The sequence below is a fragment of the Eubalaena glacialis genome, chromosome 9 (genome assembly GCF_028564815.1).
Source record: "Eubalaena glacialis isolate mEubGla1 chromosome 9, mEubGla1.1.hap2.+ XY, whole genome shotgun sequence".
Classification (NCBI taxonomy): domain Eukaryota; kingdom Metazoa; phylum Chordata; class Mammalia; order Artiodactyla; family Balaenidae; genus Eubalaena; species Eubalaena glacialis.
The window spans coordinates 112,067,645-112,093,442 of NC_083724.1; the positions used below are offsets into that span (position 1 = coordinate 112,067,645).

The 25,798-nt window shown below is 40.6% G+C and overlaps 2 protein-coding genes across 2 annotated transcripts in view; one reads left to right on the forward strand and one right to left on the reverse strand.

Moving 5' to 3' along the window:
- The window catches only part of KCTD9 (potassium channel tetramerization domain containing 9), a 55,275-nt gene extending 50,506 nt beyond the window's left edge, over positions 1–4,769 (reverse strand). The window contains exon 1 of the mRNA XM_061199422.1: positions 4,670–4,769. Coding sequence (XP_061055405.1) covers positions 4,670–4,717 — 48 coding nt within the window. The 5' untranslated portion in view covers positions 4,718–4,769. The remainder of the gene's footprint in view (positions 1–4,669) is intronic.
- A 985-nt stretch (positions 4,770–5,754) lies between these two features.
- CDCA2 (cell division cycle associated 2) overlaps positions 5,755–25,798 on the forward strand; it is a 48,836-nt gene continuing 28,792 nt past the window's right edge. Inside the window, exons 1-7 of the mRNA XM_061199423.1 lie at positions 5,755–5,914; positions 6,357–6,420; positions 6,513–6,686; positions 8,132–8,277; positions 21,009–21,159; positions 22,405–22,601; positions 24,358–24,445. Coding sequence (XP_061055406.1) covers positions 6,357–6,420; positions 6,513–6,686; positions 8,132–8,277; positions 21,009–21,159; positions 22,405–22,601; positions 24,358–24,445 — 820 coding nt within the window. The 5' untranslated portion in view covers positions 5,755–5,914. The remainder of the gene's footprint in view (positions 5,915–6,356; positions 6,421–6,512; positions 6,687–8,131; positions 8,278–21,008; positions 21,160–22,404; positions 22,602–24,357; positions 24,446–25,798) is intronic.

Below are 25,798 nucleotides of genomic sequence, written 5' to 3' on the forward strand. Positions count from 1 at the left end.
TTCATGGCAAAATATAAAGAAAATAAACAACCCAACTGTTCACTGACAGGAGAATGGATAAATTGTGATAGTATTTGTATATACTTTGTATAATTGTTATAAAGCGGTGAAAATGACTAAACTATCAGTATGTGAGACACTATGGAGGAAATCTTAGAAATATTATACTGAATGAAAAACTCACGTCCAAAAAGACTATGTACAATGTGATACCAGTTTAGGATATGATATATCCCAAAGCTGACAAAACATATAGTTTACTTATACATACATACGTGGCAAAACTATTTACTGAAAAAGAATTCATGAAATCGGCTGCCTTCATGGGATAAATATAGGAAAGTAGACAAGCACATTGTTTTGATAATATGCTATTTCTTGAGCTGTGTGGTAAGTTTACTGATATTCATTATATTATTTTCCTTTTAATTTTTATGCATATTAATACTTTATTGTATTCTTTTATATGTATCAAATACATTTTAAAAACGTTTAAACTTGAAGAGCAAGTTTCTTATTAATGTTTAGATTTCAATAGACAAAGCTTTACATAGATTTTCACCTTTCTTTTCAACTCAACACAATGAATTCAACTCTGGAAACTCTGTTAATACCAACAACACATTTCTGACCTACTATCAAAGCCAGAAGAAAACAGGTCCGGGACCAAGACTGTAAACATCAGTACAGAATTAAGATCTATTTCATATCCCACTATATCTGCAGTGCCTGGCATGGTTCCTCCTCAAAGACGGAACTCAGTCTAAGTGTTGACTGAATGAATGAATAAGGTATACAAAAGGCCTACAACTGGCACAGTGCATTATTGAATATTCTCAATTTAAAAAAAAAGCAACTTATGTCCAAGATGCACGGAAACTTTGAATTTACATCGGGTTGCTCAAAAGCCACTCACTACATTCAGAGATCTAAGTTCTCATTTCATATTCCTCAATGCCAACTATTACACAGAATATTAAAAGGAGAACAATGGGAATTCTGAGGCATATGGAGAGAGGATGAAAAGGTTCAAACCCGACTCTTCTGGAGCAACTTAAACTAAAATGTAAAGATCCCGTTTTTTTAAGAAATATGGCCTTCAAATGTTTTTCGCTACGTAGTACCCCTTAAGTAAAACGTTTTTGGGCATGTGCTCAAACATTTGTATACTTATTTACTTATTTATAAAGTATATACCACAGTCAGGAAGAATATAATTTCCCAAATGATAAGAGGACATTTATTGACTTAAGACGATGAGTCAACCAGTAAAAATCCCGTAACTATTTATCATTAAATTTAGTGAACTCCTGCCAAATTCAAGGTTGACTTTAAACATTAAAAGAAAAAAAAAAATCTGAAACTGTCTTTGTGTGCTGGAAAGTATTTTGAAATGTCTTGCTAATTGGGATGACCTCATCCTATTATTGGCTAATATCTCAAAGAACAATATACACTTGGGGAGCAGTTTACTGTTAATCGCAGTTATTAAATAGGACTTCAAATAGTCTTCTTTAAAATTTGGCACTTTTTGCCGTCTTCTCCAATCTAGAAATCCATTGTTTTTTGTTTGTTTTGTTGTTTTTTAAAGATTGGTATTTTTATTTATTTTATTTATAAATTTATTTGTTTATTTATTTATTGGGTTGCGTTGGGTCTTCATTGCTGTGTGCAGGCTTCCTCTAGTTGCAGCGAGCATGGGCCTCTCATTGAGGTGGCTTCTCTTGTTGTGGAGCACGGGCTCTAGGCAGGTGGGCTCAGTAGTTGTGGCTCGCGGGCTCTAGAGCGCAGGCTCAGTAGTTGTGGTGCACTGGCTTAGTTGCTCCGCGGCATGTGGGATCTTCCCCGACCAGGGCTCGAACCCGTGGCCCCTGCATTGGCAGGCGGATTCTTAACCCCTTTGCGCCACCACGCAAGTCCCTGTTTTTTGTTTTTTAATCTGATAGTTTATATTAGAAGTGGCAGCCCTGCCATTTCTCATGGCTTACTTGTGCTTGCCTAGTTAGTATTGTCTTCGATCTGCATCTTGTTTGAAGGAATCTTGTCAAGCCACTTGGCATTTTGGTGAGGGTTAATTTAGTGAAAACGATATAATACACATCTTAACCTGGCACATGTAAGCTTCACCACATCACAATATGCCAAAGGGAACCAACCAGTGAAGAAGCAACTGTCAGCTTTTCCCATGTGAATGTCCGGCCTCCTCTCAGAAGACCTGAGACCAGCTGACATTCTCAGTCATTAAAAGCACCTGTGTCTTTCCAGATTGGACAAACCAAGTCTTAATATAATTTTATATCTTTAAGTAAAAAATATAAATAAAAGGTATAATATTTCTTCTTAAACTCTACTGGATCCTCTTGCACGCCCCCTGTGGTGGACCCTCTCACTCTGGAAAGCACTGTTTTAGAGAAGGCACAGCCCCCTCTTCAAAACATTTAGTAGTCACACTTATGTTTACTCAGTGTATGGAAAAGTCAGAAGTCTATGATGTAGTCCCCTGCGATGACTCTGTGTCTTCCTAACCCCAGGCTTCACGGCCCAGTCTGGCAACCACTGAACAAGCCTTAAAGGAGGGAAACTTATTTGAAAAAGACAGGCATTACTCTTATGGCCAGGAAACAAAAATAGAGGCTAGGTAAACAAGGAGATGATGAAAGTGACACAGACATTCCAACCGGTGGATAGGAAACCAAACTCTATCTCCTTATAGTGCTTTGTTTCAGCTCCACAAAAAATCATGTCAAGATTATGCCAACCCTGACGAAATACAGTCACTTTATTTATACAGAAAACGCAGGCTGTTATTGTATTATTCCGCTCTCTTTGGTCAAATAAGAGTAATTATAGTATAATTTTTTATATCAGCTTAAGGGAGAGGAGAGGAAACACTGACAAGTTTGGCACAGAATATGTTTTCCAGTTAAGTAGCAAGGATTATGGCATGACTTATTTTTAATATTGAATCATACTGGTATTCTCCAGTTTGGGTTTTTATAATCTTTGTAACAAACACATTTAGCTATTTGAGATGAGTTTTTTCCAATTCTCTGAGATTCTCTAGCAAAATATTTTTAAAGCAAATAAAATCAAATCCAAAAACCTAACCTAGTCAAAAGTAAGTAGCTTTCAGAAAAAAGCCACCTTATTAAAAATATGGCAAGACTAAGCCAGCCAACTTTTGACAAGAACAAAATTCAGTAGTTTCAGAAGAAATAGTTAAATATTTATGGCTGGGTCTAAACATCTTGTTTTCCATGGAATAACACAGCAGAGATGTTCAATAAAAGGGTCAATCAGAGATCTGTTTTTGAGAACGTACTGCAATTGTAACTTTGGATCTACTAAATCTTTCTTCCTGTAACAGTATGTTTTAGATTATGAGTAGTAATCAACAGACAAAACAGGTACAGAAAAAGTTAATAAGGGTCAGAAATAATGTGAATCTTGGGAAGCCTATTTTGAGGCAGCATTTGTGAAAATTCAAGAACTTGAATTTATGCCAGTTCTGTTTTTATATGAGTATTAAATCTCTAAAACCAGAAGAACGCAACATTATAGTCAACACACTACAGTGCGGTTCAAATTTTTACAGCACGTTTACTCAAAACTGCAGAGTAGTTGGAAAGCCATTTTTTTAAACCGTGGCACAGTTGCGCTATTTAAAAATGTACAGTGTTTCCGAAAGATGCAGGAAACAAACCATTCTGGCAAATGAAACAGGGAGCCCAATCTATCTTCATCTCAGACTCACAAGGCTTAACTATTTCTAAATGTCATTTAGCCACACCATAAACGTCTGCCTTGAACAGTCAAATTTTCCAAAGAAGCCGAACTTTCCTGGGTGGGGCAAGAGGCTGAGAAGGAACAGGATTCATGTTGGCTTACTCCAGCGTTGGAAAAATATTTAGCACCACACACTCAACAAAGGCCTAACACAGCAAAGAGCAATGTCCAGTCAATCCATTTTGCTCTATTGCCCTAATCCTCTAAGGAACTAAAATACGGCGAAAGACTAAAGAGAGTACAAAACTTTGGCGGCGGCGGGGCTTGCGGCTCCTAAAGTGGGGGAGGGAGGGGACCATCAAGAAAATGTCACCAATTTTCCATCTGTCTATTGGCCCTAGGATGGGAGAGTGTTTTACGTATCCAGGGAAAGAAAGAGTTGAAATTCTTTTCACCTGATCAATCTTATACGCCTTAGTCGTTACGGCTACTTTCTGGAACAGACCATTACTCAGCACGAAGGTGGGAACCGGCGCCTTCTGTAGCCAGGGGTGGGGGGCAGCGGGGTCTTGGGGGAAGTGGGAAGAGGAATAGAAGCATCAGGTGACAGCGGCCCTCCCCACGCCCTCCGAGTCCTCTGTTCTCCAGCACCCACACCTGGACTTAGGAACGACTGAGCACAAGCTGACCTGCGCGCTGGTCCCCAGAGCAGCTGGGGAGTCCAAGGGCAGGCTCGGGCTAGGGATCCCGGGGGTGGGGAGGAGGCCGCAGGGACCCGACGTTCGCCTCCTCCTGGACGCCCCCCACCCCGGCGCACGCCCACCTCCCCGCTCCCAGCCCCTCTCCCCAACTTCAGCCCTCTGCCCTGTGCGCCCGCTCCGCACTCCGCTGCCCTCGCCCCCCCAGCAGCCGGGCCCGCCTCGCCTCCTCCCGACCCCCTTACCTTTCCATTCTTGGGGCTGCCGTTAAGGAACAGGGTCACCCGCCTCATCGCGCTGCCCCCACTGGGTCCTGAGTGAGTCGCCACCCTCCCACCTGGCTCTCCTCCCACCTTTTTCTTTTCCCGCCCTTCCCCTCCCTCCACCCACTCGGACTCTTCTCCCTTCGCCACCTTCCTTCCCTTACTGACACACACACACACAAGCACGCACTCTCCGTCGCACACCCCAAGGTTGGCGGGTCCTCCTTCCCACCCCGCCCCTGGGCTCCTCAGTCAGCCTGGGGCCCTTCCCCCACCTCTCCCAGACTGACTCTAAGCTCCGCCAATCATCGGGCAGCGCCGGCCAAAATTCAGCCAATCATCGCCCTGCACTGGGTGGGCTCTAACTAACCCAGCCCAGGTGGAAGGAGGGAAGAGAGGCTGCAGTCTAGCCGACGGGGAAGGGTTATCAGCCAATCAGAGCTGAACCTGGAGCCGAACGGCGGCTCAAAGCGTTACTGAGCAGGCGCATAGCCAACACCAGGTAGAGCTCATCTGCATACGAAGGCGGGACTTGAGGGAAGAGGCAGAGCGCTGAAGTGATCCACAACCAGTCAGAGCCTCCCAACTTTAACCCCTCCCACTCGCTCAACCCACCGAGGAAACGGCTGCGGTCGGGACTGGCTGATTGGGTAAGAGCCAGCCCGTCGTTCTGTCAGGATTGGTTCAATGATTCTTTTCGAAGTTCGCAGCATCCAATCGAAAGGCCTGGGACGGAGCAAAAGGGCTGACCAAAAGGTTCCTCCGCGAGGCTCTCACGGAAAATAGTTCCCGCGGACACAGGTCAGCAGTGGATCTCTCTGGACTGTGTGTCAACTGCGGCTAGCGGTGGTGTTTCTCCGAGCCCACGAAGCCACTCCTGTTCCTGGGAAGGCGAGGTAGAGGTCTGGGAGAGTTCGGTGCGCGCGCGCACACGTGCGAGTGGCGTGGGCGTAGAGATTCGCAGAGTAACGCCAGGACGCCGAGGAGGCGGGGCCGGCGATTTGAATCGGGCGGCGGGCCGCGGCCGGGCGGAGGGGAGGGTGTAGGTAACGCCGGCTGTGGGGTCTGGGTGTCGGCGGCCGGGGACCAGGTAGCCCCCCGCGGCTGGCTTGGCGGCCGACAGTTACTTTCTCGAGCAAGCCCATCAGGACCAGAGAGCCGAGGTCTAGAAGGCACGACAGCCGCGACACTCATCGGCGGAGTGTTCAAAATAAACCCGAGAGCGAGGTAAGGCAAGCGGCCTGGTTGGGATTTCCGAGACAGTAGTGCCGCAGAGCTGTTTCTTCGACGTGTTTCTCAGAAGTGTGTTCTACTGGATAACCCGCGTGCTTTTTAAAATGCAGATTTCTGGGGCCCAGCCAGACCTCCTGAATTAGAATTTTTGGGAATCCGCAAAGCTGCTTCTCCAACAGGGTGCCTAGATGATTCTCTTGTTCGCTGAGGTTGAAAAGCCTTGGCTTTATAGTATGGGATCTGCTTTGTTTCATCCCGAACAGCAGTTTCCTCCATTTCTCTTTAATTTGAGCTCCAAAAGTAGTCTCTTGTCATCTGTTTTCGTGCCAGTATAGGTTGTATTAGAATTCAGTCTTGAAAGAGGATCTCGATCAAATCACATTAATTTTGGAGGTGGGGTTATTTTTCTTTTTTCTTTCTTCTCTCTCTTTTTTAGATGGATGATAGTTTAAAAGACAGCAAGCCCCTTGAAACCAAGGCGTCTGCTATTAATAACGCTGGTATGTAGTGGCCTGTTGTTTCTTTGTGAAATTTAAGGTTTAGGTGTTTATCTTGATAATGATGTTTAGACCCTACATATTGTCTGTTTCAGAAAATACCTCTTTCATTTTGGGAAATGGGAAGCTTGTAACTCCTCACAAGCCTGCAGCTGAAGTGACTCCTAATCGTTGCATGTCAGATGCTTTTCAATCACCTTTGAACTTTTCCACAGTAACTGTGGAGCAATTGGGAATTACACCTGAAAGTTTTGTAAAGAACTCTTCAGGTAAGAGATGTTGTTCTTCTATTGCAGTGCCTTTAAAAGGTGAAAAATTAAACTCTATTTTGTTCACTTACCCTGTCTATCTTATTACTTTATCTAAATTGATTGACTCTCAGACTTGCTGGATCAGGGAGACCAGGGTCCCAGGGCACCCAGCATGATAGTGTTCCCAAGTCACAGCTACGCTCCAGGCCCAAACTGGAAAAGGACATGTTGTGCGAGTCGCTTTTTGACCCGACACATGGGATACAGGAGTGTGTATGTGAAAATGTAGTACATTTTATGGTCATGTATGGTAAAAATGAGAGAAAGTTGAAGGGCAATTAAAATATGACATTGACAGACTGGGGCATGCCTCTTTCAAAATCGCAAACAAAATTGACTCAGGCTAATCTCCTTTATGGAGTAGAAATGAAATTCACCTGTGAAGTCTGATTTAGCTGAAGAAACAAATAATGGGAATGGAATTAGAGAATAGAATTTAGAAATGGAGGGTAATGGGGTACTTGAAAGTCAGAGGGCACTAGACTAGTAATACCTGATGGAGACAAGACTGAAGTGGATGCCAACCTGTGTTCCCTTCTCAAGAACATCATTCTTAGACCTTTAAAAAGCTAGACTGGCTGGAATTCAGGGTAGTGTGCTGAAGGTAGACAGGTATCTAAGAGAAACAAATTATTTTGAACAATTGAGGACATGAGAATGTGTGCCTGGGGGGAGATCGTCCTTGGGGATCAGAAAAAGAGAAATTTTTAGTCCAAAGCAATCCATTACCAACTCTGTGCAGGAAATAAGAAACAAAAATGAGACCTGTTAATTCAAATATATTCATGCGTTTGTTCCACAGCTTTTTTTTTAAAATAAATTTATTTTATTTATTTTATTTTTGACTGCGTTGGGTCTTCATTGCTGCACGCGGGCTTTCTCTAGTTGAGGCGAGCGGGGGCTACTCTTCGTTGCGGTGCACGGGCTTCTCATTGCGGTGGCTTCTCCTGTTGTGAAACACGGGCTCTAGGCCCGCGGGCTTCAGTAGTTGAGGCTCGCGGGCTCAGTAGTTGTGGCTCGCGGGCTCAGTAGTTGTGACACACGGGCTTATTTGCTCCGCGGCATGTGGGATCTTCCCGGACCAGGGCTCGAACCCATGTCCCCTGCATTGGCAGGCGGATTCTAAACCACTGCACCACCAGGGAAGCCCTGTTCCACAACTTTTTGATAAACGCCTCCTATGTGCCAAGCACTGCTCCAGGGGCATGGAATAAATCTATAGACAAAACAAAGGTACCTACCCATCTGATGATGTGTGCACAATTTTGCCTGTACTGTTCCACTTAGGTCTCTGTACCATGCGTTCATCATACTGTCTCTCAGGCTGGTGGATCATGGGTATTCAGGGCATGATTACTGATTGCCTTGTTTTGTTCCAACTTACAAGAGAGTTTTCATTATAGGAAAGTCATCATCCTACCTTAAAAAATCCAGACGACGCTCTACAGTTGGTGTTCGGGGCTCTCCTGAAACAAACCATCTAATTCGTTTCATTGCCCAGCAGCGGAATTTAAAGAATGCTTCTTTGACCAAGAATTCCCCTTGTCAGGTATGGTTTTCTTTCTTAAGTTCCATCATGAATTCTTCTAGGGGATGTTTTGTTCTGTTAGAAAGCTTTTGTCCAGTGTTGGTACTCTCCAGTGCACCGCATCTGTTTTGGATCTGGAGAGAGAATATTTTCTCTGTGTCTTACAGAGATTGTGCACTTAGTGTGAATGTTGATGTTGAGCATGGATCTATTAAAGGTTATGAGATCCTGGATAGAAATGGTGTTCTGGAGGCGCTTTCTGTTTTATTTTGCACATTTTTGTCTAGTTCATGTCTGTTTTTCTCTAATGAGGTGAGGCAGTGTTTTCCGACCTTTTTCTTTTAATATTTTATCTGTAAGCGTCTAATACTTTTCTGACTACTGTGTGTTGGCATGTAGGGGCAAGAGTTCCCCGCACCCCCACCAAAATGTATTTGGGATAACCTTGTGGAAAGGAGCGAAGTGTTTGTTGCTGGGGAAGCATTTAGATATTTCTGCAGATTTTTATCAGAATAATACATGCTTCTAAAAAAGTCAAATAGTACAAGACTTGCTATGAAAGGCAGTCCCGGGCTTGCCCTTCTTTGGCTCTTTTGGCTCTTTTGGTATGGGCCTTCCTATTTTAAAAGGTACTTTTATTGCCACTTCTTTATTTTTCATTTTAGACCCTGTGTATGCATGAGGCTGTTTAGTGCAGTGCAGGGCTTCTCAGAAATTATCTGCAGATTCCTGGGAATCCCTGAGTCCCATCCAAGAGGTCCATGAGGTCAAACTATTTGTTGAAACAGCACTAAGGTGTTATTTGCCCTTTTTCACTGTGTTGATGTTTGCACTCATGGTGTTAAGAACAGTGGTGGTTAAAACTGATGGCATCAAGCAGTCATTGTACCTTCAACCCTGTTCATCATTAACAGAAAACAATAATAAGGCCAGTTTCACTTAACATCCTTGATGAAGCAATAAAAATTATACATTTTATTAATTTTCAACCCTGGAATATTATGTGTGATGAAATGGGAAGTAGACACCAGGCACTTCCGAAGTATATACCGAAGTATGGTGGATGTTGCCAGAAAAGTCATGGATATGATTGTTTGAGCTGTGAGTTGAACTAGCCACTTTTTTCATGGAACATCGTGTTTATTTGTAAGAATGACTGACAGACATGGTTAGTCAGACTTGGGAATGTGGCTGGCATTTTCTCAGAAATGAACAGTGAACCTGCCACTTCAAGGAAAGCCAGATATTTCTTACCAGTGAAAAAAATTTGAGTTTTTGAGAGAAAATTAGAATTTTGGAAAACTTGTATTCACCACTGTGATCTTACTTGACAGCTTCCCAATGGCTGCACTTTTCTGATGCATCAGTGGGGATATTAATGTGACGTTTGGATATTGCACAGTAAAATATGTCAACATTTGGAAGATACACATAACTAAGTGAACCAGTATTTTCTACGTGACCAGTACATGCAAATTATACCCTCAAGTTGCAGGATAGGCCCATGGATTTTAACATAACAGAATATGAGAAGTTCATTGATAAGATTTCATATTTGACATTGCAACTAACGTTTAAGAAATCTTCATTGAATTTTGTGTTGCATTAAAGGATATCCACAATTCTGGAAAAGCTGTTGGAATATTCTTGATAGATATAACGAACGTGAACTAAGAGTCTTTGGTGTGCTCAGTAATTTTTTAGGGTGTAAAAACTTATTGAGAACTGTGTTAGAGTATATGGGAACATGGCCTGTGGAGTTGTATTGTCGGCGTTTGATTCTAGGCTTTATTATTAGTTAATTGTGACTTTTGGCAAATTACTTGAATTTTCCGTTCCAGTTTCCTCATGTATAAAACAGGGGTGATAATAGTAGCAAGGGTTTTATGAGGGTGAATAAATTAATAGATATGAAGTACTTACAACTGTGCCTGGAACATGGTATGTTTTATGCTATCATTGTTGTTATTTCTGTGAAAAATGAGGATTTTGCTCTCACATCTCCTAGCCATAGCTGTCCTGACACTTTCTCCTTCCTGCCTTCCTACCAGTACAACCAGTTACAATTTGTGTTTAAATTAGGGTTTAGTATGTATTATCTAACCCTATAGATATTTTTCATGAATTGCCATATGGTGTGTTAGGGCCATATTTCCTTTCTTGCACGACTTTTGTTTTTCCTGTGGTTAATAAGTACCTTTTTTTTTGGTTTAGTCTTTTAATTTATCATGATGGACTATCTTTCACTGTGGATTGTTGAGGACATTATAGTTTTGTTGAAGTTTTCTTCCTTATTTCATGGGGTCTCATTTTGCTACCTAATTATTTTAGGTTCTGGCTCATACTCAAATCTTTCTTCAGATGCCTAGTGATCCTTGACTCTGTTCACATTTGAAGGTGCGACACTTTAAAAACTGACTGGGAGCTAACTGTGTGTGTTCTGGCTCTGTTGGCTGGTGGATTTCCATGTAGGACAACAGGGCCACTTTTTCAGTGAAGGAACTCCCAAATATTAGAATCCTGTGGGTATTTTCTCTTTGGCAGATCTGTTTTCTTTGAGGGAATTCCTGGGGGTGTAAACCTGAGCCCTAGAACCGTGGAAGGCAAATGTGGAAAGTGGCTGGAAGTCATTGAGAAGACTTGGACAAACTGTTTTCAGTACAGGGCCTCCTATCCTTAGCTGTTTAGATCTCATAGAGTCCTAAATCTCTGTGTTCCCTCCAAAACACAAAGGTTCTTTCCTATTTGTGGAGAGATCTGTGGGTTCACGTGCTACTGATACAGCTTCAACATTGACCTGGACCCTTGTTTCAGACATATTGAATATCTGATGCTTTAGATAACCTGAGCCTTTCTGGGGGTCTCTAGCGAGTCTGCTTGTTTCCTGTTATCAGACCACCCTAAGGAGCCCCTGTCAGTTTCAGCTTTCTCTGGACTAAGTCAGTTTTTGTTTGGTGACATTCCATATCTGCTGTTGATTTTTCTCTTTTTTTTTTTTTTCTTAAGGATATACGTACACATATGTACGTAAACACATCCCCACACATATCATATGACTGTACTTATTAAAAGAATTGCTGGAATATATAGTTGTAGTATCTAGCATTGAGATATTCAAGAATGAAAACAAGAGTAGTGGAGGAAAGATGAGGGGTATATATTGCAAAATGATCACCACGCATAGTTACAAATTCTTTTTTCCCTGTGATGAGAACTTTTAAGATTTACTCTTTTAGCAACTTTCAAATATGCAATACAGTATTATTAATCATAGTCACCATGCTGTACATTATATCCATGACTTATTTATTTTATAACTGAAAGTTTATACCTCTTGACCCCCTTCACCTATTTTTTACACACTCCCAACAACCAGCCACCAATCTGTTCTCTGTATCTGTGAGCTTGGTTTGATTTTTTTGTTTTCTTTTGTGTGTTTGTCTTAGATTCCACAGATAAGTGAGATCATATGTATTTGTCTTTCTCTGATTGACTGACTTAGCGTAAGACCCTTGAAGTCCATATGTGTTGTTGCAAATGGCAAGGTTTCATTCTTATGGCCGAATAATATTCCATTGTGTGTATACCACAATTTCTTTATCCATTCATTCATCAAGCGACAATTAGGTTGTTTCCATATCTTGGCTGTTGTAAATAATACTGTGTTGAACGTGGGTGTACATATATCTTTTTGAGTTACTGTTTTCCTTTGATTAAGTACCCAGAAGTAGAGTTTCTGGATCATATAGCGCTTCTTAATTTTTTGAGGAACCTCCATACCATTCTCCATAGTGGCTGCACCAATTTGCATTCTGACCAACAGTGCACAAGGGTTCCCTTTTCTCCACATCTTCACCAACACTTGTTATCTCTTGTGTTTTCAATAATGGCCATTCTGACAGGTATGAGGTGATATGTCATTGTGGTTTTGATTTGCATTTTCCAGATGATTAGTAATGCTGAGCACCTTTTCATGTACCTGTTGACCATCTGTATGTCTTTGGAAAAATGCCTATTCAGATCCTCTGCCCATTTTTTAATCAGATTGGTTTTCTGCTGTTGAGTTGAAATGAGTTCTTTTTATATTTTGGACATTAACCCCTTATCAGACGTATGATTTGCAAATTTGCTTCCGTTTGGTAGGTTGCCTTTTCATTTTGTTGATGATTCTCTGCTGTGCACAAGCTTTTTAGTTTGATATAGTCCCACTTGTTCGTTCTTGCTTTTGGTGCCTTTGCTTTTGGTGTCAAATCCAAAAAATCATCACCAAGACTTATGTCAAGTTGCTTACCACCTATTTTCATCTAGGAGTTTTACAGTTTCAGGTCTTATGTTCAGATCTTTAATCCATTTTGTGTATGGGGTAAGATAGTGGTCCAGTTTCATTCTTTTTTGTATCTGTTCAGTTTTCCCAACACCGTTTATAGAAGAGACTGTCCTTTTCTCATTGTATAGGCATACCCCCTTTTATTGTGCTTTACTTTATTGTGCTTTGCATTTTTTTAAATAAATTTATTTATTTATTTTTGGCCGCGTTGGGTCTTCGTTTCTGTGCGCGGGCTTTCTCCAGTTGCGGCAGGCGGGGGCCATTCTTCGCTGCGGTGCGCGGGCCTCTCACTATCGCGGCCTCTCTTGTCGTGGAGCACGGGCTCTAGGCGCACGGGCTTCAGTAGTTGTGGTCCACAGGCTCTAGAGCGTAGGCTCAGCAGTTGTGGCACGCGGGCTTAGTTGCTCCGCGGCATGTGGGATCTTCCTGGACCAGGGCTCGAACCCGTGTCCCCTGCATTGGCAGGCGGATTCTTAACCACTGAGCCACCAGGGAAGCCCCCCCCTTTTTTTTTTTTCTTTTTTTTTTTTTTTTTTTAACAAATTGAAGGTTTGTGGCTACCCTGCGTCGAGCAAGTCTACTGGCACCATTTTTCCAACAGTATTTGCTCACTTTGTATCTCTGTGTCACATTTTGGTAATTCTTGCAACATTTCCAACTTTTTCATTATTATCTTTTATTATCATTATATTATATCATATCATTACTATTAGGGTGATCAGTGATATTTGATATTACTATTGTAATTGTTTTAGGGCGCCACGAACTGCACCCATATAAGATGGCGAACTTAATCGATAAATGCTGTGTGTTTGTGTGTGTGTGTGTGTTCAAACTGCTCCACCAACCTGCCGTTCCCCCATCTCTCTCTCTCTCCTTAGGCCTTCCTATTCCCTGAGAATAACACTATTGAAATTAGGCCTTTAACTGTTCAAGTGAAAGGAAGAGTTGCACATCTCTCACTTTAAATCAAAAGCAAGAAATTATTAAGCTTAGTGAGGAAGGCATGTCAAAAGCTGAGATAGGCTGAAAGCTAGGCTTCTTGGTCAAACAGTTAGCCAAGTTGTGAATGCAAAGGAAAAGTTCTTGGATGAAATTAAAATTTCTACGCTAGTGAACACACAAATGATGAGAGAGCAAAACAGTCTTATTGCAGATATGGAGAAAGTTTTAGTGGTCTGGATAGAAGATCAAACCAGCCACAACATTCACTTAAGCCAGGGCCTAATCAAGAGTATGGCCCTAATTCTCTTCAGTTCTATGAAACCTGAGAGAGGTGAGGAAGCTGCAGAAGAAAAGTTTGAAGCTAGCGGATGTTGGCTCCTGAGGTTTAAGGGAAGAAGCTGTCTCCATAACATAAAAGCAAGGTGAAGCAGCAAGTTATCCAGGAGATAGATCTAGCTAAGATAATTAATGAAAGTGGCTGCACTAAACAACAGATTTTCAATATAGATGAAACAGCTTTACATTGGAAGAAGATGCCATCTAGGGCTTCCATAACTAAAGAGTAGAAGTCAATGCCTGGCTTCAAAGCTTCAAGGACGGGCTGACTCTCTTGTTAAGGGCTAATGCTGCTGGTGACTTGAAGTTGAATTCAAAGTTTATTTACCATTCTGAAAATCCTAGGGCCCTTAAGAGTTGTGCTAAATCTATTCTGCCTGTGCTCTAAAAATGGAACAACAAAGCCTGGATGATAGCATATCTGATTACAGCATGGTTTACTGAATATTTTAAGCCCTCTATTGAGACCTACTGCTCAGTAAAAAGATTCCTTTCAAAATATTCCTGCTCATTGACAGTGCACTTGGTCACCCAAGAGCTTTGATGGAGATGTACAATGTGATTCACGTTGTCTTCATGCGTGCTAACACAACTTCTATTCTGCAGCCCATGGATCAAGGAATAATTTTGATTTTCAAGTCTTATTATTTAAGATATACATTTTGTAAGCCTATAGCTGCCATATATGGTGGTTCCTCTGGATCTGGGCAGAGTAAATTGAAAACATTCTGGAAAGGATTCATCGTTCTAAATGCCATTAAGGACATTCATGATCATGGAAAGGGATCAGAGATCAAAATATCAACATTAATAAGAGTTTGGAAGAAGTTGATTCCAACCCTCATGGATGACTTTGTGGGGCCCAAGACTTTGAGGGGTTCAAGGAAGTAACTGCAGATGTGGTAGAAATAGAGAATTAGAAGTGGAGCCTGAAGATGTGACTGAATTGCTGCCATCTTATGATAAAACTTTAATGGATGAGGAGCTGCTTCTTATGGATGAGCAAAGAAAGTGGTTTCTTTTTTTTTTTTTAAAGGAATTCCTTTATTTTTATTATTTATTTTATTTATTTTTGGCTGTGTTGGGTCTTCGTTTCTGTGCAAGGGCTTTCTCCAGTTGCGGCAAGCAGGGGCCACTCTTCATCGCGGTGCGCGGGCCTCTCACTATCGCGGCCTCTCTTGTTGCGGAACACAAGCTCCAGACGTGCAGGCTCAGTAGCTGTGGCTCACGGGCCTAGTTGCTCCGCGGCATGTGGGATCTTCCCAGACCAGGGCTCGAACCCGTGTCCCCTGCATTGGCAGGCAGATTCTCAACCACTGCACCACCAGGGAAGCCCAGAAAGTGGTTTCTTGAGATGAAATCTATTCCTGGTAAAGATGCTTTGAAGACTGTTGAAATGATGACAAGGGATTTAGAATATTACATAAACATAGTTGATAAATCAGCTGCAGAGTTTGAGAGGATTGGCTCTAATTCTGAATGAAGTTCTCCTGTAGGTAAAATGGTGTCAAACAGCATTGCCTGCTACAGAGAAATCGTTTGTGAAAGAAAGTCAATCTATGTGGCAAACTTCATTGTTGTCTTATTTTAGGAAATTGCCACAGACACCCTAACTTTGAGCAGCCACCACCCTGGTCAGTCTTTGAGGCAAGACCCTCCACCAGCAAAAAGATTGCTGCTCACTGAAGGCTCAGATTGATGGTTAGCATTTTTTAGCAATAAAGTTTTTTAATTAAGGTATGTACGCTGTTAGACATAATGCTGTTGCGCACTTAATAGAATACAGTATGGTGTGAACATAACTTGTACATGGACTGGGAAACCGAAACATTTGTGACTTGCTTTACTGCAATATTCACTTTATTGTGGTGACCTGGAACATAACCCACAGTGTCTCCAAGTTATGCCTGTAGATTCTTGGTTCCTTTGTTGTAAGTTAATCGACCATATATGGGTTGGCTTATTTCTGCGCTCCCTATTCTGTTCCATTGATCTATGTGTCTTTTTCTGTTTTGATTACTATAGTATTATAGTTTGAAATCAGGGTGCATGATGCCTCCGGCTCTGTTGTTCTTTCTCAAAATTGCTTTGGCTCTTCAGGGCCTTTTGTGGTTCCATACAAGCTTTAGGATTGTTTGTTTCATTTCTGTGATAAATGCTGTTGGAATTTAGACAGGGATTGCAGTGAATCTGTAGATTGCTTTGGGTAGTATGGACATTTTAACAATATTATTTCTTCCAGTCCATGAGCACAAAATATCTTTCCATTTATTTGTGTCTTTTTCAATTCCTTTCATCAGTGTCTTATAGTTTTCAGGATGCAAGTCTTTCAGTTCCTTGGTTGAATTTATTCCTAAGTGTTTTATTCTTTTTGATGAAGTTGTAAACGGGATTGCTCTCTTAATTTCTCTTTCTGATAATTCTTTATTTGGGTGTAGAAACACAACATTTTTGTATGCTTATTTTGTATTCTGCAATTTTACCGAATTTGTTTATTCTAGCAGTTTTTTGGTGTAGTCGTTTTCTATATATAATATGTATCTGCAAATAGTGACAGTTTTCCTTTTCCCTTTCCAGTTTGCATGCCTTTTGTTTTCTTTTTCTTTCTTTCTTTTTTTTTTTTTTTTTTTTGCCTAATTGCTACTTCTTGATCTTTAAGTGTTACGGCATTAGTTATTGACTTCCCATTGTGTTCAGTGGAAAGTTAGCCCTCTTTCTTCCTCATACCTTTTATCGTAAATGTATGTGTGCACTTCCCATCCTCTATAACTTCCCAATAGATTGGTTCCATCAATATTCAGATGTTTACCTTATTATGACCATGTATGTTCTTCTGCCCTGTTTTTCCTCATGCGTTTGTCTTACTCTGTCCCTTTAACTCTTCCTGGACCCCCATGGCGTCCCATTCCTGTGCCTGTCCATCGCAGCAAAGCTCCCTGAACAGCCATCTGTCCTGTCTTGCTCCGCTTCCTCCCCTCCCATTCTCTCTACTGTAGCCACTCCAGTCGGACTTTTGTTTCTACCACTCCATGGAGAAGACTCTTGTCACCATTGATCACAAATGGCCCGCATCTTGGCCAAGACAAAGATTAAGTCTAAGTTTGCATCCTACGCAACCTTGCCTCGGCTTTTGACTGAGTTTAGCTACTCCCTCCTTGAAGCGCTTTCTTTGCTTTGTTTCTGGGATACCACACTGACCTGATTTTCTTCCTGTGTCACTGTCATCCGTTCCTGTGTTTCATTTGCTTATTCCACCCCTTCCAGTTTTCCCCTCACAAATGCTTGAGCTCCCCCAGGGCTCTCCTCTGCCCCCTTTTCTTTGCTTTCCTTAGGTAAACTAATCCTTTCCCATGGCTTTGAACATCAATTATAGGCTGATGACTCAAATGTCTAACATTGGCCCAGAGTTCTGTAGAGCTCCAGACTTAGATACCCAGTTGCCTATTCAACATCTCCCTTTGGGTGTTCCAGTAAGCATTTCGAGTGTTACATGGCCACAGCCAAACTCCAGGTTTCCATTCCCCACGAGATCCTCTGGTTCACTTCCTCATCTCAGTACACGCTGTCATCCAGTCGCTCAGGCCAACGACCTACCAATCTTCCTCGGTTCCTTCCTTTTTTTTTCCTTTTCATCTCCCACATCCAACCCATCATTACCTTTTGGCTTCATTTCAAAAACCTATCTGTAATTCCTCACGTCCCCCAGCTCCACTGCCACAACCCTAATGTGATTTCTACCTGAATCACCAGCTGCTTCTTCATAACTGGTCTCCTTATTTCCCTCCTTCCCTGGTCCGTCCACCATCCCACAGAGCAGTCCAAGAGATACTTTTAAAGAAAGAATCCGATCATTCACTCTGCCTCTTAAAACCTTCCCGTGGCTTCCTGTTATGCCTTGAATTAAACTCAAACCCCATCTTGAAGCCTTGAGTGCCCTCCCTGATCTGAGCCCTGCCTACCCCTATTCTCAGCTCCCCATCTCCTGCCATTTTCTGGGCATGCTGGCCTTCTTTCTGCTGCATCCTCTTTCCATCTCAGGGCCTTTGCTCTTGTTCCGCCTTGTTCTTGCAGAATGCCTCCCTCCCCCAGTATCTTCCCTTAACTACCACTTTCTGTTGCAGTTCCAACTCAGATGTTACTCCTGATAGAGCGCTGTCCTGACTCAAGTAAAGCAGCACTGTTATTACTAAATCACACTCCTTTTTTACCTTCTCAGTGGCACCTCTTGTACCTGAAACTATATTAATATGTTTTCAGAGTTTCACTCTAGAATGTAATTTCCCCCTGTATCCTGAGCCCCTTGAATAGTTTCTGGTACATGGAAAGAATGTTGACTGACCGATGTAATTCCTAAGACAAAAGCATCAGAAAAGCAGTCCGTTTTGAATGCTTCCTTTATTTTCTGTACATGAGCATTGTTCTCTTTCTCCGTCAGGAAACAGAGAAACAACAGTTTTGACTGGGGAACCTTTAATTTGTTTAAAGCAGTATTTCAAAATGCTCCCAACTCCTAGCACATTAAACCTAACACTCCCATGTTCAAATATAAGTACAAAAAATGTACATTCAACGTAAATTGTATGACTTTGGGATAAACCCTTTCTTTCTCTATATCTCAGTTAGGTAAGAGTTGACCACCAGCTTTTTATAAATGTTATGCGCTGTTTATGTCGTAAAGGTTTACATCATCAACCATATTTGAATTTTAAATGTTGTGTTATTATGCAACAGAGTTTGCTTTATGAAGGTATTTAACTGGGGATAGAATCCAGTGTGTGAGCAGATTCACCGTCAAACATGGCTTCAAGGTTTTAACTGATTTTTCTCCATATGATATCTTAAAGGGAGGTAATTTTTTTACTTTACTTTCGCCTGTTAGCATAATTTTTTAAATTGGTATAAGCTCCAAATCAGTGGAAATACGTTAGTCTAAATAATAAAGGGGGAAAAAAAACCCCAGAGAACCTAACCAGTAATTTATTTTATAGGTAACAGAAGTATTAAATTGTATATTGCTTACACTTATCTGGCACTTCTATCCCTGCTAATACCAATTTAATTTGACGACTCTTTGGTTGAAATCCTGTTAGAGTTTCCAGAGAGCTCCTGTGCTTAGACCATTTTTTAACTATTTGGCTTTGTAGTTTCAGTGAATGGCTAGCTTTTAGCTCTAAGGAAGTAAGCTCCCATGACATCAGGAAGATTTAGCTGGTGGGGCGCCAGAGGGGAGAGGGTATATGTGGGTGGGTGTCTAAGCTACTTCAGAACGTCTGTATGTTGTTCTGGCCCCTGGGGAGAGGGTGTGTCTGGATGGAAATGAATAGAGACTAGGTTGGATGGAACTAGTTACGCTGAGACCTACATGTGACAAAGGTGCCATGCAGATCATTTTCTAAGGATATTTTTGGAAAACTTTGGTAAAATTTCCAAATAGACAAGTTCTTCCTATCCCTTCTTCCTTAGCCCTATCTCCAGGATTTGATGGTTTCTTGTGATCTCCGTATAGTCTGTCTCTCTCTCTCTCTTTTTTTTTTTATGTTGTTCTTATTGGATAAACTCTCTGCTAACTGTACAGACATAAAATTCTTACTACTGATTTTAATTTTTATTTTGTATGCAATTTTTAAAGGTTACACTCCATTTAGTTATTACAAAATATTGGCTATATTCCCTGTTTTGTACAATACATCCTTGTAACGTGTCTTACATCCAATACCTCGTACCTCCCGTTCCCCCACCCCTATATTGCCCCACCCCAGCCCCATAACAGCTAGTTTGTTCTCTATATCTGTGAGTCTGTTTCTTTTGTGTTATATTCACAAGTTTATTGTGTTTTTTAGATTCCACATATAAGTGATATTATACAGTATTTGTCTTTCTCTGTCTGACTTATTTCACTTAGCATAATGCCCTCCAAGTCCATCTGTGTTGCTGCAAATGGCAAAATGTCATTCTTTTTTATGGCTGAGTAGTATTACATTATACACATATACCACATCTTCTTTATCTGTTGATGGGCACTTAGGTTGCTTCCATATCTTGGCAATTGTAAGTAATGCTGCTATGAACATTGGGGGTGCATGTATCTTTTCGAATTAGTGTTTTTGTTTTTTTCAGGTGTATATCCAGGAGTGGAATTGCTGGGTCATATGGTAGTTCTATTTTTAGTTTTTTGAGAAACCTCCATACTGTTTTCCACAGTGGCTGCACCAATTTACATTCCCATCAGCAGTGTACGAGGGTTCCCTTTTCTCCACATCCTCGCCAGTGTTTGTTATTTGTGGTCTTTTTTTTTTTTTTTTTTTTGGCCACGCCACAGGGCATGCAGGGTCTTAGTTCCCAGATCAGGGATCGAACCTGCACCCCCTGTGTTGGAAGTCCAGGGTCTTAACCACTGGACCACCAGGGAAGTCCCTATTTGTGGTCTTTTCGGTGATAGCATCCTGACAGTTGTGAGGTGATATCTCATTGTGGTTTTGATTTGCATTTCCCTGATGATTAGCGACGTTGAGCATCTTTTCATGTGCCTACTGGCCATCTGCATTTCTTCTTTGGAAAAATGTCTATTCAGTTCTTCTGCCCATTTTTTAAGGGATTAATATCCAACAGATGTAAGCAACTCGTGCAGCTCAACGTCCATATAGTCTCTTAAACTGGCCTCTCAAACATTTTGTGCGGAACCTCTTTCCCTTTCACATTTGATTCGCTGAGGCTATCTCAGGTTATGGGCTCTCAGTTATAAAAGAGGGTCCTTAACCACCCCTCCCACTTCCCCCCCTCCCCCCGCCCCCAGAAAGAATCCTTTTAAAGATTGTTAAGCCCTCAAATAATTGGGATGTGTTTTGTCTGGGTGCCTTTTTAAAGTGCTTTCCATCTCCTCCAGATTTCTCCTGTCTGGTCCATGGGCTTGTCAGTATCAGTACTGGCCAGCCTATAGCTCCACATTTATACTTCCCATGTAGCTATTGCCCTTTGCTCAGATTAAGGAGGAGAGAGGAGAAACGAAGATGATGGCCGTACACCGAATATTCAGACTAAGAGTATGTGATTCATGGGAGGAGAGGCTCTGCTCTATTAACTCTGCTCTTCGAAAATTCTATCTTTGGTTTGATTTATAATGTCCTCTGCTTCTGTATTTTCACAGGGCAGCCCTGTTTTATATCGAAATGTTCATTCTTTAAGAGAGCAAATATCTGCCTTCCAGTCAGCTTTTCACTCCATAAAGGAAAATGAGAAAATGACTGACTGTCCTGAATTCTCAGAGACGGAAGGAGAGTTCAAGACCACAGCCTCGAGTGAGTAGAAAGAAGGGCTTTAGTATTTATTCAGACCATCCTCAGTGTAAAGAAGATTTAGTTCTACAGTGTGAAAGCAGTCTTTTCTGAGTAGAGCTGTACTTTTCAATAGGGCCTACCATTTAAAATTTGGGACATTTCACACAAAAATCTGGATTTCTGGTTTCTCTTGAAAAAACATGATATCAAGCATTTCTGAGCCTACGTCTTAACATTTCCACGTGGCCACAATTAAGTGCTAAGTGTTATAATGTCGAAGCCAATGGGCTCATTTCATCTTTAGAATAGGGCATGTGGTAGATTTGAGTGCACAAAGCTTGATTTTTTTAGAGGATTATTATTAAGTTTGGCAAGCATTTACATGAATACCAAACTCCCAACCCTGATATTATAAACAGATACATTCAGTCTGACATCTTAATAGCCTGCCATATTCTTTACCATAACTTTTAGATTGTAATTTATTTGGTAATATTTTTCTGTCACTTTTGATTTTCCAATCGCAAAGCATTGCAAACACCAGAACTAGAAAAAATCTTGGTCTTGCTGTAACCACCATAACCCTAAAGTTCCAAATGGTTTTGTTTGGTTTCTTGAACTATCTGCAAGTACATTTCAACACCTCCTTGGGTGCAGGGCATTGTTACTCAAGACAAATCCAGTTCATCTACCTCTGCAGTACATGACCTGCTCCGACGTACTCATTTTTATTTGTAATTTGTAACTTACCTATTCTTCAGTTTTTATCTGAGCTTTTAAATATTTTATTTACATCATTACTAAAGTTCTATAGACAATTAAATTCCCTTTTTGTACGTAGGAAGAACTGTGGCTGTATCTTTCATAAAATCATACACGGTCAAAGCAGAACCAATATTAGAACATAACCACATCCTTTAAAATGTTCAAAAGAAAAGGTTTCATTCTAAACTTAAAAATAGAATGAGATACTATATCAAAAATGCAAATGTATCTTGGCGTATCTTTGTACATTTTAAAGTCTGAAAAAAGTCAATTCTAATAATTAAATTTTTATCTTTTTAGCAGTCATGTTCTTTTACTTTTCAGTTAGATTTCCTTTTTTGAATAAAAAATGTACTACTAGAGTTTTCATTGATAAAGTATTTAGGCTCAAGCATTAAATTTTACTAAAATTATTAGGATATACACAATTTTCAAATGATGCTGTAAAAGAAAATATTGAAGCCTGTGTTGTTTTGTTTTTATTTTGTTTTGTGTACCTAGCCAAAAAGGAGAGTCTTGGTGAATGTCAACAGTGTGAGTTCCCTGCAAACTTGTCATCCAAGCGACAGAGAACATCCTCTCCGAGCAGCTCTGATGGAAATCTAACTGATGCCTTTGGTCTCCAGATACACAATGTTGCTGCTTTTCCCTTTACAGATAGACAGTGTGCTGTTGAAACTTCTGCAAATCTCTCTGAGGTAATTCACTTATTGGAAACATAGGAAAATGAAGCTTTGGATTTCTGGCTAGTCAGTTTTAGGACTGACTGTCAAGGCCCTTTTGCAATTACAGTACTTATGTAAATTGTATTGCTGTATTTTATCTGGGTTTTAAATTGTGTATATGTGTGTGTGTGTGTGTGTGAGAGAGAGAGAGAGAGATTTCCTGCTTGTTAAATTTTTTTTGTGGTTGGTTGGCTTATTGGTTATTAGAGACAGTTTCGATTAACATGTTGCTTTTGATATGAAAAAGACTTTATGAAAAGATGAAGCCCTGTGGTCTTCTATTTTTGAGGTCTTGTTGTAGGTACCAATGGTACAATGGTGAGAAAGTCACGGTCCTGCCCTTGAACAGCTTTTTGTCTGCTGGGGAAGACAGACATATGAGCACCTAATTTACACAAAACTGGTAAATGAGGTGAAGATTATACTTGGGCTGTACCCCTCAGGTCTGGGGGTCTGGCATTTCTCCCTTGCTGCCCCTCACTGGTTTAATACCAGCTGGAAAGCATGGTGCCGTTTAGCGATTTCTCCCTTGCTCTCCCCACTTCGTTCAAGTAGCTGTAGGGATTTTTTTGTTGCTTATAACTACCTAGAGGCTGTCAACATCATCAAAAGATGATAACCAACGTGAACTGAATAATACCGTTAAGTGACTTCCCTGGCGGTCCAGTGGTTAAGACTCCTCGCTTCCACTGCAGGGCGCGCTGGTTCTATCCCTAGTTGGGGAACTAAGACCCCGCGTGCTGCACGGAGCGGCCAAAAATATATGTATAATAATAATAATCATACTTTTGAAGATCCTTGACCTTCACACAAATGTAAATGGGGATCTAGTTCTCGCACGACCCTTAGTTCTGGTTTGATACAGCAGGTTTCTGTTTTTTTAGTGAGAGAAGACACCTAATGCCGGTAGAGTGGAAGCTTTTTTCCTGCACCTTCTCTGTCATGTAGATCCAGTACATGTCCTGTTGACCTTATCTAGACTGGCTTAATAAATGCTTGATGGTCATTAGGGTTGACCATCAGGGCCACCGTGGGTTTCATGTGTATCTCAGAGATGCTTATAATCTCCACTCTCTCTGCTCTGTTCTAGTAGATATGAAATCATCATCTGACAGTAATTTTTCTTATCAGAGCTTCCATTAATTTTTGGCCATACACCATGATTTACAAGTGGTTTTTACATTAATATGAGTGTGTTTTCTATCCTGGCCATTGATGGTTTTCCTTTTCTAGCTATTGATACCTTCTGTTGTTTGATTAGTAATTATATTTTTCGTTATTTTGAGAATTTCCTCTTTAAAGAAAGCGTTGGCTGGTCCGAATGCAGTGGTGTTTACAATTAATTGATCACAGCCAGTTACAGATTTCTTTGTTCCTTCTTCACTCCCACTGCTTCACTTGACTAGCCTTTAGAAAAAAAAGAAAGCAGTTAACATAGTTTTCTAGACTTCAAACAATAAGGCAGCAAAAATGTGCCCTATCAACGTTTCCTAGGGAACTGAAAATTGTTGGGTAGGATGTTTTGGAGGTAATTAGAATGAATGCTCTGTTTTTAGTTCGATTCCTATATACTTCCGTAAGAATTAACTAGATAATGAAGGCGATGGATTGATTGATTTAATATCAGATTTCCAGATAATCTATAATGCTTACTCAAATCTTTATAAAAATATCAGTAATCCTGTATGTAGTAAAATTTAATACTTCTTTACTCTTTTTTTTCTCCAAGAAATCTTCTGAATCTGGTTTAAATCTACAGTCTAGATGTTTAGTTGGAGAGTATCCTCTACTTTCAGAGCTCACAGAGGCTTCAAGTGGTAAGTATTTCATTTTTCCTTAGTACATGTGCCCATTCACCCATTGAAATGTTTGTTCAACAGACATTTATGCTTGGTTTACCTATGTGCTAACATTTGGGAAAACTAAAACCATTCCTTACATTTTAGGAGCTCATGGTATATTAGAAATGTTTTAGAATTCTTGTTACGTGAGAGATGACATTTTCTTTTCTGAATTACTACCAATAAGAATTAGTGAAATATTTCCAAGCTGATAGAATCTGTTATAAAGGATAGGATTATACCAATAGCTCATACAGCTCAATATCAAAAAAAAAAACAACAACCCTATCAAAAAATGGGTAGAAGACCTAAATAGACAGTTCTCCAAAGAAGACATACAGATGGCCAGTAGGTACATGAAAAGATGCTCAACATCACTAATTATTAGAGAAATGCAAATTAAAACTACAATGAGGTATCACCTCACACCAGTCAGAATGGCCATCATCAAAAAGTTTACAAACAATAAATGCTGGAGAGGGTGTGGATAAAAGGGAACCCTCCTACATTGTTGGTGGGAATATAAATTGGTGCAGCTATGGAGAACAGTATGGAGGTTCCTTAAAAAACTAAAAATAGAGCTACCATATGATCCAGCAATTGCACTCCTGGACATATATCCAGAAAATACAAAAACTGTAATTTGAAAAGATACATGCACCCCAGTGTTCATAGCAGCACTATTTATAATAGCCAAGACATGGAAGTAACCTAAATGTCCATCAACAGATGAATGGATAAAGACGTGGTATATGTATACAATGAAATATTACTCAACCATAAAAAAGAATGAAATAATGTCATTTGCAGCAACATGGATGGACCTAGAGATTATCATAAAGTCAGAAAGAGAAAGACAAATACCATGTAATATCACTTATATGTAGTATCTAAAAACCTGATACAAATGAACTTATTAACAAAAAAGAAACAGATTCACAGTCATAGAAAACAAACGTATGGTTACCAAAGCGTAAAGGGGTGGGGGGAGGGATAAATTAGGAGCTTGGGATTAACAGATACACAGTACTATATATAAAATAGATAAACAGCAGGGCCCTACTGTATAGCACAGGGAACTATGTTCAATATAAAAAGAAAGAATAGGATCTCTAAACATTTAACAAGTATATTTTGTTAGAGAAAACACTACACGTGATTTTTTTGGTTTTTAAGTATGTGAAAAGGGACCAGCATTCAATATGCTTGTATTGAATGGAAGTCACCATAAGGTATTAGGTTTACTTTCAACATACCTGTGTCTTTATCTTTAAATAAAACTCTTGTATATGTATAGCTGGCCCTTGCTTTTTTGTCAATCCTGAGAAT